Genomic DNA, 15000 nt, shown 5'->3' on the forward strand with positions numbered 1-15000 from the left:
TGTGAGAGTGAGTGTGTGTGAGAGTGAGTGTGTGTGAGAGTGAGAGTAAATGTGTGAGTGAGTGTGAGAGTGAGTGTGAGAGTGAGTGTGTGAGTGTGAGTGAGTGTGAGTGAGAGTGTGAGGTGAGTGTGAGAGAGTGTGAGAGAGAGTGAGAGAGTGAGAGAGTGAGTGAGAGTGAGAGTGAGTGTGTGAGTGAGAGTGAGTGTGAGGAGTGAGTGAGTGTGAGAGTGAGTGAGAGTGAGTGTGAGAGTGAGTGTGAGAGTGAGTGAGTGAGAGTGAGTGAGAGTGAGAGTGAGTGAGGTGAGTGTGAGAGTAAATGTGTGAGTGTGTGAGGAGTGTGAGAGTGAGAGTGTGAGTGAGAGGAGTGAGTGTGAGAGTGAGTGAGTGTGAGAGTGAGTGAGTGTGAGAGTGAGTGTGAGAGTGAGAGAGTGAGTGTGAGAGTGAGTGTGAGGTGAGTGTGAGTGAGAGTGAGAGTGAGTGTGAGAGTGAGTGTGAGAGTGAGTGTGAGAGTGAGTGTGAGTGTGAGTGTGAGGAGTGTGAGTGTGAGTGTGAGTGTGAGAGTGTGAGAGTGAGTGTGTGAGTGTGAGTGTGAGTGTGAGAGTGAGTGTGAGTGTGAGAGTGAGTGTGAGAGTGAGTGTGTGTGAGAGTGAGTGAGGAGAGTGAGTGTGAGAGTGAGAGTGAGAGTGAGAGTGAGAGTGAGAGTGAGTGTGTGTGAGTGAGAGTGAGTGAGAGTAAATGTGTGAGAGTGAGAGTGAGAGTGAGTGTGTGAGTGTGTGAGAGTGAGTGTGAGAGTGAGTGTGTGTGTGTGTGAGTGAGAGTAAATGTGAGTGAGTGTGAGTGTGAGTGTGAGTGTGAGTGTGAGAGTGAGTGTGAGTGTGAGAGTGAGTGTGTGAGAGTGAGTGTGAGTAAATGTGAGTGAGTGAGTGTGAGTGTGAGGAGTGAGTGTGAGAGTGAGTGTGAGTGAGTGTGAGAGTGAGTGTGAGAGTGAGTGTGAGAGTGAGTGTGAGTGAGTGTGAGTGAGTGTGAGTGTGAGTGTGAGGTGAGAGTGAGAGTGAGAGTGAGAGTGTGAGTGAGTGAGAGAGTGAGTGAGAGTGAGTGTGAGAGTGAGTGTGTGTGAGAGTGAGAGTAAATGTGTGAGAGTGAGTGTGAGAGAGTGTGAGAGTGAGTGTGAGAGTGAGTGTGAGAGTGAGTGTGAGAGTGAGTGTGAGAGTGAGTGTGAGAGTGAGTGAGGAGTGTGAGTGAGAGTGAGTGTGAGAGTGAGTGTGAGAGTGAGTGTGAGAGTGAGAGTGAGTGTGAGAGTGAGTGTGAGAGTGAGTGAGTGTGAGGAGTGTGAGTGTGAGAGTGAGAGTGAGAGAGTGAGAGTGAGTGTGAGAGTGAGTGAGGAGAGTGAGTGTGTGTGAGAGTGAGAGTGAGTGTGAGAGTGAGTGAGAGTGAGTGAGAGTGAGTGTGTGTGAGAGAGTGAGAGAGTGTGAGTGAGTGTGAGAGTGAGTGTGAGAGTGAGTGAGTGTGTGAGAGTGAGTGTGAGAGTGAGTGTGAGTGAGTGTGAGTGAGTGTGAGTGAGAGTGAGTGAGAGTGAGTGTGAGAGTGAGTGTGAGTGTGAGAGTGAGTGTGAGAGTGAGTGTGAGAGTGAGTGTGAGAGTGAGTGTGAGTGTGAGTGAGAGTGAGGTGAGTGTGAGAGTGAGAGTGAGTGTGTGTGTGAGGTGAGTGAGTGAGTGAGTGTGAGTGTGAGAGTGAGTGTGAGAGTGAGTGTGAGTGAGTGAGTGTGAGTGAGTGTGTGAGTGTGAGAGTGTGAGAGTGAGAGTGAGAGTGTGTGTGAGAGAGAGTGTGAGAGTGAGAGTGAGAGTAAATGTGTGAGTGTGAGAGAGTGTGTGTGAGTGTGAGTGTGTGTGTGTTGTTTTGTTGCTCATTTGGGGACACTTAATTAATTTCTAGCGATTATCGCTGATTTGATTGCACAGATACTACTTAAACTAAACTGAGCTAGACAATGACATCTCTGAATTCAATAATGAAATGCCTTTAACTGAAAACTGAGTGTTTAATCTTATCATTATACATTACTGACACTCTATCCTCCAATTTGATACTGTTAAGTGCTTTGACACACTCTGTATTGTTAAAAGCACTGTATAAATAAAGATGACTTGACGTGTGTGTGTGTGTGTGTGTGTGCCTGCGTGTGCATGTGTGTGAAAGTGCATTTGCCTGTGTGTGTGTGTGTTTTGAGTCATTCCTCACATTCTCTTGTCTTCTTTCTCATTCTCATCATCGTTTCTCTTGATGGCGTGTCATAACAAGCTGCTCATGAATCAACGTCACACACACATCTTGTGAAACTGCTGTAAACAAGAGCAGACCTGTGTGTGTGTGTGTGTGTGTGTGTGTACCTGTTTTTCTATTCAGGTGGGGACTTTAACCTGAATACACACAGACTCATGGGGACTCGTGTCACGGGTAAACAAGCTAATAAATCACACAGAATGAAGTTTTTTGAAAATCTAAAAATGCCTGTAGTCTCCTGTAAGGGGTAGGTTTAGGTGTAGGGTTGGTGTAGGACAATAGTATATACGGTCTGTACAGTAGAAGAAGCATTACGCCTACGGAGAGTCCCCACAAGGATAGCAAACCAGACGTGTGTGTGTGTGTGTGTGTGTGTGTGCGTGCGTGCGCGCTCATGAATTTGATTCCTAGAGTTTGTTCTGCCCTCTAGTGGCTCCTGAGTTTCTGTGAAACTCAAATGACCTTCTAAACAAGAGTCTGATGAAGAGAATTATTCTGTTGTCCAGGATATTAAAAAGGCATCAGTGATAATTAATGATGCAGTTTAGACGTTTCCAATTATCAAGTGTTTTATTTTGCACTTCAATGAATAACAAATAGCAAAAAGAAAACAATTATTAACAAAAAAAATATTTTTTAGATTAATAAAAAATATATATTTACAAAATCAAGTAAGAGGACAAATATTTTAAAATGATCATTAAAAAACAAAGCTAAAAAGCATTTTGTAACTTAGGAAAAAAATACATATTTACAAAATCATAAAAACACAAAGTTTTTTTTTGCTTTTCATTGAACAAGCAAACACAAATATGAAGACATATGTTAAAAAATTTTTTTTTAAATGTGTTAAAAACAGAAAAACCCATCACAGCTGATTGAGCTGAAGTATCTGAGTGAGTTTGATTCATCGATCGTTAGTTTTGTTGATTTGATGCGTCTCTGTAATTCTTTCTCTCCTGGATGTTATTGTTAGTGGCAGGAAAACTAATTCTACATCAGCTCAGAAAGTCATCTTATGTTTGTACCGGAAACATCTCATCAGAGCGCTGTGAGACGAGTGTGACCTCTATCCCAGCATGCTCTGCTCCCTCGGGCTGCTGTCCTTCACTCTTCCCCTCCGTTCTCCTTAGTTTGGCCCGACAGTCTCTGTGTGTTTCCTCTTTCACAGGAAGTGCTCCGACCCTGAGCAGAGTTCATAACCGCTTCTGTGTGCAACGTGACTATTAATAATGCATATTAATGTGTGTGTGTGTGTGTGTGTTTGCAGCATTACACTAAAGACGCTGACGGTCTCTGCACGCGGCTCATCAAACCCAAGCTGATGGAGGGGACGGTGGCGGCGCAGGACGAGTTCTCCAGGAGTCAGTCTCTCTTTGAGCTTCATATCTTCGGCAGTGATCCTGTGCCATTTCAGTTTTATTTATTTATTATTATAGATGTTTATTTTCCAAAGTAGTTTTTAATTTATGCTATTTTTTATTTAATTTTTTTCTATTTTTATTTTTTAAACTTTTGTTTGATATATATTTATAATATTATTTATTTATAATATTATAATTTATTATGAATTTATTATTTCAGTTTGAGTTTTTATTTATTTTATTTCCAGTTAGTACATTTATTTTATTACTTTTATATATAATAATTCATTATTTATAATTTATTAGTTCACACTAATTTATTTGTTGACATCATGGGGTAATTTTCATTTTCTTTTAATAATTTCATTTTAGTATTATGTACATACTGTTATAGTTTTTATTTTTATGTGACCCTGGAGCACAAAACAATAGCCAACAATACATTGTATGGGTCAAATCTTGGAAATTTTCTACCGTAAATATATCAAAACTTAAAGGTGATTTTCTCAATATTTAGATTTTTTTGCACCCTCAGATTTTCAAATAGTTGTATCTCGATCAAATATTGTATCCTAACAAACCATACATCAAAGGAAAGATTATTTATTCAGCTTCCAGATGATGTTTTATGATTGATGCTTATGATTGGTTTTGTGCTCCAGGGTCACATACTTTAAAATAGCTTTTTGTTTTCAGTATTCAATTTAATTTTAGTTAAAATATTTGTAAATTTGTTATTGTGCTTTTGTCATTTTTATTATTTTTTTGTTTATTTGAAAAATTACTATTTGGGTTAATTTATTATTAATAATGCTTTTTTTTTTTTTTTTTTGCATTTTTATTTCCAGTTAGTGATTTATATTTTAGTTAATTTATTATCTTTTATAGTTATTACAGCATTATTTGTCTAGTTTTTCTGTTAATATTTTGAAGTAACTTTTTACTTTTAGTTTTTTTTTTTGTTTGTTTGTTTTTTATATTTAGTAATTTTGTATTCATTAGTAGTTTTTTATTTTAAATACTACTAAATATTTATTATTCAGTTTTAGTTTTTATTTTCCTTCCAGTTACTCATTTTAGTGGTTCAACTGAAACCAAACAAAGGTTTTTCATCTAATATGTATATTTTATTTCAGCTTCAGTTAACAAAAATGTTTTTGTTTTATTGAACTGAAGCTGAATATAATCAATGCAGGACTCCGAGAGAGAAATAAAGCAGAAGTGAAAGCGCTTCATCTTGATGTTTATCTTCACAGGTGGATGGGCTCTGAACAGGAAAGATCTCAAACTCATACAGACCATCGGCAAAGGAGAGTTCGGAGGTGCGTGAAGATCTGTGTGATGCTGTGTTTGAGGACGAAGAACCAGTGTGTAATCTGTGTGTGTGTGTGTGTTCAGACGTGATGGTGGGAGATTACCGAGGGACGAAGGTGGCAGTGAAGTGCATCAAACACGACGCCACGGCTCAGGCCTTCCTCGCTGAAGCTTCAGTCATGACGTGAGTACAGATCATCAGACTGACCTTCACCTGGACTTCATACAGGTGTGCAAGCGTCCAGCTTCAGCTGCTGCTTCAGTGTCAAATCTTGTCTGATTTTGATCAAGTAAGCGTCAGCATAACTGCAGTCATATCTCCAGATGAACTCTTACTGGACTGAAGCAGCTCAGCTTTACTTGATTCTCCATCAATCACTTTCTAGAAAAATCAGTGCGTCTCAAATCTGATCATCAGGATCTTCTGAGGAGCTTTACTCTCACTGTTCCTCAGCGGAGGAATGATCTTCTGAGGAGCGTTTATTTCTTCATCTCTCCATCAGCATTGCATTATATGTTTGGATCATTTCAGTCTCATCTTACGGAGACATATTACTGGAGATATAGAGCGATCTCATTGATTTACATTACAAGCAGCAGAATCTCATCATAAATATCAGCATCTGCAGCAAACTCATATTTTGTTCAGTTTGAGGCTCTGAATAAAATTGAGCTGTTTTTACTTCATATTCTCACTATTTTGGACTCTATGAGCTATAAAACCCTGATGGAGCAAATATGATACTTGACAAAACACATATGCAGAGTTTTTAAGATTCTGATTGGCTGCCAGTGCTTTCAGTGTGTGTGCGTGTGCATGTGCGTGTACGTGTGCGTGTGCGTGTGTGTGTGTGTGTGTGTGTGTTGCAGTCAGCTGAGACACACTAACCTGGTGCAGTTATTAGGGGTGATCGTGGAGGAACGAGGCAGTTTGTTCATCGTGACTGAATACATGACCAAGGTCAGTGCCGTTTCTCTCAGTGTTGCTGTTGAATGTTGAATCATGAACTCATTCATGCCATTAATTGCTTATGATCTACTGTTGATGAAGTATCACAATGTTTACAGTATTGTATTTATATGGTAATATGTTGTAGATGGTTGTAAGAGTGCATGTTTAATCTCTTAAATTGTTTTGTGTGCAGCTGGAAGTAGTAATGCAGAAACATTTCAAAATAAGAGTCCCAGTGTATTTCCGGCTTGCATTATATCTAATATTTTTCAACTAATACTGTTTCAACTTCATACTGTATCTGATCAGCAACTTCACATATATATATATATATATATATATATATATATATATATATATATAATATAATATTAGTGCTGTCAAACGATTAATCGCGATTGATCATATCTATATATAAATACACACACATACAGTATATATTTAGAAAATATTTACATGTATATATTTATATTCATATAATTTATATTATAGAAATACATTTAAAATATAAACAGAACTTGTTTTCCTAAATGCATACATGCATGTGTGTGTATTTATATTATTAGATTTCTTAAAATCCTTTGAAATCATGACTGCTCAAAATCAGTCCAAATATATTTTTAGGAAAAACATATAAACCTATTTTTTTTTTTTCTAACAAAACAACATAAATATTACTCTGAAAAGTTTTCAAAAAGATAAATATTTAAATTTACTTGCATAAACATTTACTTTCGGATAAAAAAATCAGTTTTCATGCTGCAGTGGTTTGTCGGTAGGCATATATATATTCACGTGCATCAACAAAATTCAGTCCTAAAAGTGTGTGAGATATGGGAACAATATATTTTACAGAAGTTTAGCACTAATATAACTTCATAGATAATATAATAAAAATATCTTTGACACTAATGGTGCTCCATACATACCCTGTCAAAGTGACCCACACACAAATGCATAACATTTTTTAAAAATGGTTCTATATCTTAAAAAAAAAAAAAAAAGATTTAAATTAATTGTGTATTCTGAGGGTCTTAAAGCATTTGTAAAGTTAATTCCTGTACTAAAAACTATGCTTTTTTTTTTTTTTTAGCTATTTTTACATGTATTCCAGGTCAAAAAAGACCTGAATGCATTGTGAGGGTTATTTAGCAGGCTTTTAATCAGTGATGCTGAGAAATCCTGTTTAATTAATGCAATCTGAGACGCCTGGTTTATTTTGTGATCGTGTGTGTGTGTGTGTGTGTGTGTGTGTGTGTGTGTGTGTGTTGAGCAGGGCAGTCTGGTGGATTACCTGCGCTCTCGGGGCCGGACCGTGTTGGGCGGCGAGTGTCTACTCAAGTTTTCTCTGTGAGTAAAGCATCAGTCAGTCGTGTGTGTGTGTGTGTGCGTGTGTGCGTGTGTGTGTGTGTGCGTGTGCGTGTGCGTGTGTGTGTGTGTGTGTGTGTTGCAGTCAGCTGAGACACACTAACCTGGTGCAGTTATTAGGGGTGATCGTGGAGGAACGAGGCAGTTTGTTCATCGTGACTGAATACATGACCAAGGTCAGTGCCGCTTTCTCTCAGTGTTGCTGTTGAATGTTGAATCATGAACTCATTCATGCCATTAATTGCTTATGATCTACTGTTGATGAAGTATCACAATGTTTACAGTATTGTATTTATATGGTAATATGTTGTAGATGGTTGTAAGAGTGCATGTTTAATCTCTTAAATTGTTTTGTGTGCAGCTGGAAGTAGTAATGCAGAAACATTTCAAAATAAGAGTCCCAGTGTATTTCCGCTTGCATTATATCTAATATTTTTCAACTAATACTGTTTCAACTTCATACTGTATCTGATCAGCAACTTCACATATATATATATATATATATATATATATATATATATATATATATAATATAATATTAGTGCTGTCAAACGATTAATCGCGATTGATCATATCTATATATAAATACACACACATACAGTATATATTTAGAAAATATTTACATGTATATATTTATATTCATATAATTTATATTATAGAAATACATTTAAAATATAAACAGAACTTGTTTTCCTAAATGCATACATGCATGTGTGTGTATTTATATTATTAGATTTCTTAAAATCCTTTGAAATCATGACTGCTCAAAATCAGTCCAAATATATTTTTAGGAAAAACATATAAACCTATTTTTTTTTTTCTAACAAAACAACATAAATATTACTCTGAAAAGTTTTCAAAAGATAAATATTTAAATTTACTTGCATAAACATTTACTTTCGGATAAAAATCAGTTTTCATGCTGCAGTGGTTTGTCGGTAGGCATATATATATTCACGTGCATCAACAAAATTCAGTCCTAAAAGTGTGTGAGATATGGGAACAATATATTTTACAGAAGTTTAGCACTAATATAACTTCATAGATAATATAATAAAAATATCTTTGACACTAATGGTGCTCCATACATACCCTGTCAAAGTGACCCACACACAAATGCATAACATTTTTTAAAAATGGTTCTATATCTTAAAAAAAAAAAAAAAAGATTTAAATTAATTGTGTATTCTGAGGGTCTTAAAGCATTTGTAAAGTTAATTCCTGTACTAAAAACTATGCTTTTTTTTTTTTTTTTAGCTATTTTTACATGTATTCCAGGTCAAAAAAGACCTGAATGCATTGTGAGGGTTATTTAGCAGGCTTTTAATCAGTGATGCTGAGAAATCCTGTTTAATTAATGCAATCTGAGACGCCTGGTTTATTTTGTGATCGTGTGTGTGTGTGTGTGTTGAGCAGGGCAGTCTGGTGGATTACCTGCGCTCTCGGGGCCGGACCGTGTTGGGCGGCGAGTGTCTACTCAAGTTTTCTCTGTGAGTAAAGCATCAGTCAGTCGTGTGTGTGTGTGTGTGTGTGTGTGCGTGTGTGCGTGTGCGTGTGTGTGCGCGTGCGTGTGCGTGTGTGTGTGCGTGTGTGTGTGTGTGTGTCCAGTGGGATCTTCAGTGTGTTTGTGTCCGTGTCGCAGTGACGTCTGTGAGGCCATGGAGTATCTGGAGGCCAATAACTTCGTGCACAGAGATCTGGCGGCTCGTAATGTGCTCGTGTCCGATGATAACATCGCCAAAGTCAGCGACTTCGGACTGACCAAGGAGGCATCGTCCACTCAGGACACGGCCAAGCTGCCCGTCAAATGGACCTCGCCTGAGGCGCTGAGAGAGAAGGTACGCTTCTGCGTATTTCAAGAAAGCTCAGTAATATTGAAGCTTGTTTCTGGAAGCAACATTCCTGATGGATGTTGATTGTGCAACAAGATCATATTTTGCATTTAAAGCATGTGAATGATTGGCTTTTGCTGTAGTTTGTGAACGTTTCTGTTTGACTCGTTCTGTCAGTGATTCGTGGCATCACTCCTGATGTGAAAAGCCTTTTATTTTCAAAGAACCTCTTCAGTACTATTTTCATGTCATTAATAGATTTTTCTCTGGTGTTTTCACAGAGGTTTTCCACTAAATCTGACGTGTGGAGCTACGGCGTTCTGCTGTGGGAGATTTACTCTTTCGGGCGAGTGCCGTACCCCAGAATTGTAAGACTTTCATTGTTTTGATCAAGATATATATATATATATATATATATATATATTAGTGCTGTCTTCACCTTTTCTGACCCACTTCAGGTCTTAAGTCTCTACTAATGAGCTGACGAGTTGAATCAGGTGTGTTAGATGAGGAGACAGTGCTGGGCTGCTCCAGGACAGTTTGTAAAACCGTTTCAGAGACATGTTCTTAAATATGACTCATATATAACATATTACATGCATGCACAGTTTTAATCGCCTTTTTGGTAACTTCATGCCTTAACTGACCACGACATTGCATGCACGTAGTTTCATTCACGCGTTGATATGAATTTATACAGGCTACAGTGCACGGCGGCACGTGCTATTAGCACAGTACTGTTTCCGCTCGTTTGACTCTGACGCTGAAGTGAAGTGGAGCGCGTCTGAATCATCTCCCATTTGATGTGGGCGTAAAGACATTCTGAGACTGAATGAATGCACTTCTTGTCAAGAAAAAAGCTCCACCCCTGCATTAGTTGCGTTAAATATTTTTAAAGCGTTAAACTGAAAAACTTCATCGCCTGCATTAACGCACTAATATTGACAGCAGCACCAGCGCCACCAGTTTCCAGAAGCACATCCCCCGGAGTCTCCAGAATTACAAGGTGTCAGGTTCTCAGAAACTTTGCTTGGATAAAAAAATCCTAAAAAAAATGACCCTCACTTAATAAGAGTAACATGCTTAAGTGTTGTGAAATACATGAAGACAAATTTTTTATAGGCTTTATTATGGACAGATGAGTTGAGAGCGACTCTTGAAGGACCAGCAGCACATCCTCTTGTTCCACTCTTTCAAGATTTATCTTCCAGAATCTGGCTGTAAGTTTTGGGAGTTATCCTGAAAAGTCTGTCTGCTCCCAAAACTTACTGCCAGATTCTGATATATATGTATATATAATATAAAAATGTGCATATATATATATATATATATATGTATGTATATGTGTGTATATATATGTGACCCTGCAGCACAAAAGCAGTCATAAGCAGCGCAGCTATATTTGCAGCAATAGCCAACAATACATTGTATGGGTCACAATTATTGATTTTTCTTTTATGCCAAAAAGATCATGTTCTATGAAGATATTTAGTAAAATTTTTACCGCAAAGATATCAAAACTTAATTTTTGATTAGTAATATGCATTGCTAAGAACTTCATTTGAACAACTTTAAAGGAGATTTTCTCAATATTTAGATTTTTTTGCTCCCTCAGATTCCAGATTTTCAAATAGTTGTATCTCAGACAAATATTGTCCAACAAACCATACATCAATGCAAAGATTATTTATTCAGATGATGTAGAAATCTCAATTTAAAAAAATTGACCATTATGACTGGTTTTGTGCTCCAGGGTCACACATAATGTTTTTATTTCTTGTATTTATTCTTGAATGTTATAAGAGATATTTATACAACAGTTTTTTGTAATTTTGAGTGTTGAGTCATGTCTAGTGTGTGTGGGTAAGGCGTTGATTGGTGGAGCGTGTAGGGTCAGTGTTGTGTGTGTGTGTCCAGCAGAGGGCAGTCTCAGCTCTCTCTCTGTGGTCTCTCCGCAGCCGCTGAAGGAGGTGGTGCCGCGGGTGGAGAAGGGCTATAAGATGGATGCTCCAGACGGATGTCCAGCCGCTGTCTATGACCTGATGAAGCAGTGCTGGACGCTGGACACGGACGGACGGCCCTCGTTCCGTCTGCTGCGAGAGAAGCTGCAGCACATCAGAGCCAAGGAGCTGTACCTGTGAGGAACATCTCCAACAAACCTTACTGTGCTCCGGACTGGACCTTTGATCTGGACGCTCTCTCGTGACCGAGACCTGAGAGGAGGAACACACTGACACGTGTGTGTGTGTGTGTGTGTGAGAGAGTGCGTGAGTGTGTGTGTGTGTGTGTGTGTGTGCGTGTGTGTGTGTGTGTGTGTGTGTGTGAGTGTGTGTGTGTGTGTGTGTGTGTGTGTGTGTGTGTGTGAGAGTGCGTGAGTGTGTGTGTGTGTGTGTGTGTGAGAGTGTGTGTGTGAGTGCGTGTGTGTGTGTTGGTTCTGTTCTGTTCTGTTCTGTTCTGTTCTGTTCTGTTCTGTGAGGAGGTGAGAGGGCAGTGAGGAGGGCTGGTCTTTTCCTCCGCTGCTGTTTTTCTTTCGCTCCTGTTCAAACATCTCATGAAAACACACAAGTCATATTTCACACCAAAATCAAAATAAAACAGTTGAAAGTTGTAAAAAGCAATTTTCATGAATTTAATGCAAAAATGATTCTACGTAATTTTCTGTTTTTTTTCCTCCTACAAAAGTAGGAAAAAAAAATGTATAATTTTTTTTTACATCATAAAACAATGATGTAAACAATGGTAGTTTCTTCTTCTGTTTGTTTCCGCCACAGAAAAAAAAATTCAACTTTTCATCTCGCAATTCTGAGTTTAAATCTGAAAAAGGTCTTATTGTGAGATAAATTTGCAGTTACTTACTGTTTTTAATGTTGTGGCAGAAACAAGCTTCCATAATTGTTTTACTTTTTTTACTGCCATACTGTACAAGTATGTTTTTTGCATTAGAGTGATGAAAATTAGATTTTTTGCATTACAGAAATAAGAAATAATCAATTTGCATTATGCAAAAAATCTGAATGCTCCTTCATTTTTTTTTATGCAAGAATTGTTTTCCTTTTGATTTTGTGGTGAATTGTGAGCTGCACGTGTTCTTCATGAGATCCATCATTCTCTGTGTGTGTGTGTGTGTGTGTGTGTGTGTGTGTGTCGAAGTGCCTGCTGGAGTTGACAGAGCAGTGCCTGTGTTCCTCTGACATCTTTTTATTCTTTCTTTTTTTAATGGGTCTTTTTTTAATGTTTGTATTTGTTGATTTGTCATCTGTGACGAGACGGGGTTTGTGTTCACTAGCGCCAGACTGAACTGAGGCGATGAGCTGGGAATCACACACACACACACCCCAGCTGAGCTCATGTGCCTGCTATCACTCACTCACACACACACACACACACATGCTCTCACACACACACACACACTCACACACACTCCCTCTAGTGGACCGGGAGGGTCAGTCCATCAGAACTCTTACTGCGTCGGTCTGTTTTATATTAAAATCTATTTAAGAAGCGAGCGTCAGACGGACTCATGCATGCTCAGAGAGGCCTTGAGTAACGTGTCAGTGCTTTCAATGTTCTTTGTTTTAATATTCTGCCATGATTATGAATAAATCATTCCATCTGACCAGCACGGAGCATGTGGTCACTGGGGGGCGGAGCTTGCGGCAGGAAGTGACCTCGTCACTGGAACAGGAGTGTGTTTGTGCTGTTGATGTTTATTACAAATCCTCAGTCTGTAAAAACAAGGACAGTCGTGCATTTGAGTAGACAAGTCATTTTAAACAGCACTTTTGTTTATTATAATTATTTAGTATTTTAATTGATATACTATATAGTAGTATTTAATAATACTTTTGTTTTTATATTTTCAGTTTTCACTTTAATTTTAGTTTAGGTTTTATTCATTTTGTTCCCATCATTTTTAATAGTCATTTTGTTCATTTCTGCTTAGTAGATTTAGTGCTCAGGGTTCTCAGTTATTTCATTGACATTTCTAATTTCAATTCTAATTTTAAATCATTTGTAAGTCTAAGTTTAAGATTTTCATCTAATATTTATATTTCATTTTCTGTGTATGAATGTGTGATTATCACGGGATTATTTACAACATAAAAGTTGTAAAAGGCGTGAGGTCTTTAATTAGCAAATCTGTTTGCATGGATAAAACTGCTGTATAGAACTAGAATGAATGCTTTATCAAAAGGTACTGAGCATTTTGAGTATTTTCTTTGGTAATCAGTTTGAGTATTAATTTTCTGTAGTAATGTTTTGTATACTAAATATACTATTTTTTTTAGTTCAGGTCAGTTTAGTTTGGTCTTTTTTGTTTATTTCTAATTAGCTTGAATTAATTTTTATTTATTTTTTACTAATTCTAGTACTTCAACTAAAACTTATTTCAGTTAATTGCTGAGGAAACATCTCTAGGTCGTATTTTAATTCCAGTTTCTATTTTTAAATGATTCTAAGTAGTGCTGTCAAATGATTAATCGCATCCAAAATAAGTTTGTTTACATAATATATATGTGTGTACTGTATATATTTAAGAAAAATGTTATATTTGTATATTAAATATATTTATATATAATATAAATTATATAAATAAGAATACATGCATGTAAATATTTAAAAATGTATATCGTATGTGTGTGTATTTATATATGCATAATAAATATACACATTACACACACATTATGCAAACCAAAACTTTTATTTTGGATGTGATTAATCATTTGACCACTAATTTTAACAATTGAGTTTAAGGTTTATATCTTAATCTTTTATTTGTATTTTATTTCCTGCATATAAATGAATTTGTGACAAAAGCAGGAGCATTTATGAAGGGAAAATAGTCAAGGCATTAAATTTGTAAATCTTTTCAGATGAATCGAGAGTTAGTGGTTTAGCAAAGCTTCCACAAAAAGAAAAAAAGAGTATTTTGAGTATTTTCCTTCACAGCTCCAGTCGTCTCTCATGAATGCTGGGTTTTGAATGAAGTACCTGGAGTGTTTGAGTCCTCCGGCCCGTCAGGGAGCCGCTGAGATCTATTCCAGTGCGTTTCACAGAAACGAAGCGTCTCACACTCGCTGTGTTTTATCTGAGAGGTGAGACTGAACGATGGATGGGATCCAGACGCCTCGGATCACAGAAAACCAGACCTTCACAACGCTTTCTGTGCTCAAGTACCTGGATTTACCTGCTTCCATTCCCTGAGACACACACCACAATCTCTGTCTTGACTCTATAGAATATAGAATTCTAATTAATATATCTTATTCCTGTAATGCAATGTTACTGTTGTGGTATTTATTCATATGTTTTGTGGTATTTCATTTTTTTTTTTTTGTGGCGTTTAATATTTTAGTATTTATTAATATCTTTTATTTTACCAGTCAAAAGTTTTTTAATAGTAAGTTTTTTAATATTTTTTTAAAGAATTCTCTTCTGCTCACCAAGCCTGTTTATTTGATGCAAAGTACAGCAAAAACTTTCAAATATTTTTGCTATTTAAAATAACTGTTTTCTATTTGAATGTATTTTAAAATTTAATTTATTTCTGTGATTTCAAAGCTGAATTTTTAGTTTTTTTTTTTTTTGTTGTTGTCATTTTTATTAGTTTTTTCATTTCTTTTTATCTTTAATGTATTTTTATTTTAGTTTGCCATTTTAGTACTTCAACTAACCTTAACCTGATCCAGATCAAAGGTCCTAAAGCATTTATAAAAAATAAAAAAAAATCCTCCCAAAAAATTTTTAAGAAAAACTTCTTTAACATTTAAATATTTTCGTCTTCGTGAGGCGAGTAGCCATCAGTCTCGGATATCTGTATAGTGGTGCATCAGTAGTGTATTGTGCAGGATGACTGGAGTGTTTCGCGCGTCTGGTCTGGTTTTAATTA

General features: G+C 36.9%; 1 protein-coding gene across 1 annotated transcript in view; it reads left to right on the forward strand.

Annotated features, from left to right (window-relative positions):
- The window catches only part of LOC131524370 (tyrosine-protein kinase CSK), a 33645-nt gene extending 20919 nt beyond the window's left edge, over positions 1-12726 (forward strand). Inside the window, exons 6-13 of the mRNA XM_058751452.1 lie at positions 3551-3644; positions 4901-4966; positions 5043-5142; positions 5829-5919; positions 7187-7260; positions 8921-9116; positions 9392-9478; positions 11069-12726. Coding sequence (XP_058607435.1) covers positions 3551-3644; positions 4901-4966; positions 5043-5142; positions 5829-5919; positions 7187-7260; positions 8921-9116; positions 9392-9478; positions 11069-11251 — 891 coding nt within the window. The 3' untranslated portion in view covers positions 11252-12726. The remainder of the gene's footprint in view (positions 1-3550; positions 3645-4900; positions 4967-5042; positions 5143-5828; positions 5920-7186; positions 7261-8920; positions 9117-9391; positions 9479-11068) is intronic.
- Positions 12727-15000: the final 2274 nt, after the last annotated feature.

The sequence above is a fragment of the Onychostoma macrolepis genome, chromosome 18 (assembly GCF_012432095.1).
Source record: "Onychostoma macrolepis isolate SWU-2019 chromosome 18, ASM1243209v1, whole genome shotgun sequence".
Lineage (NCBI taxonomy): Eukaryota > Metazoa > Chordata > Actinopteri > Cypriniformes > Cyprinidae > Onychostoma > Onychostoma macrolepis.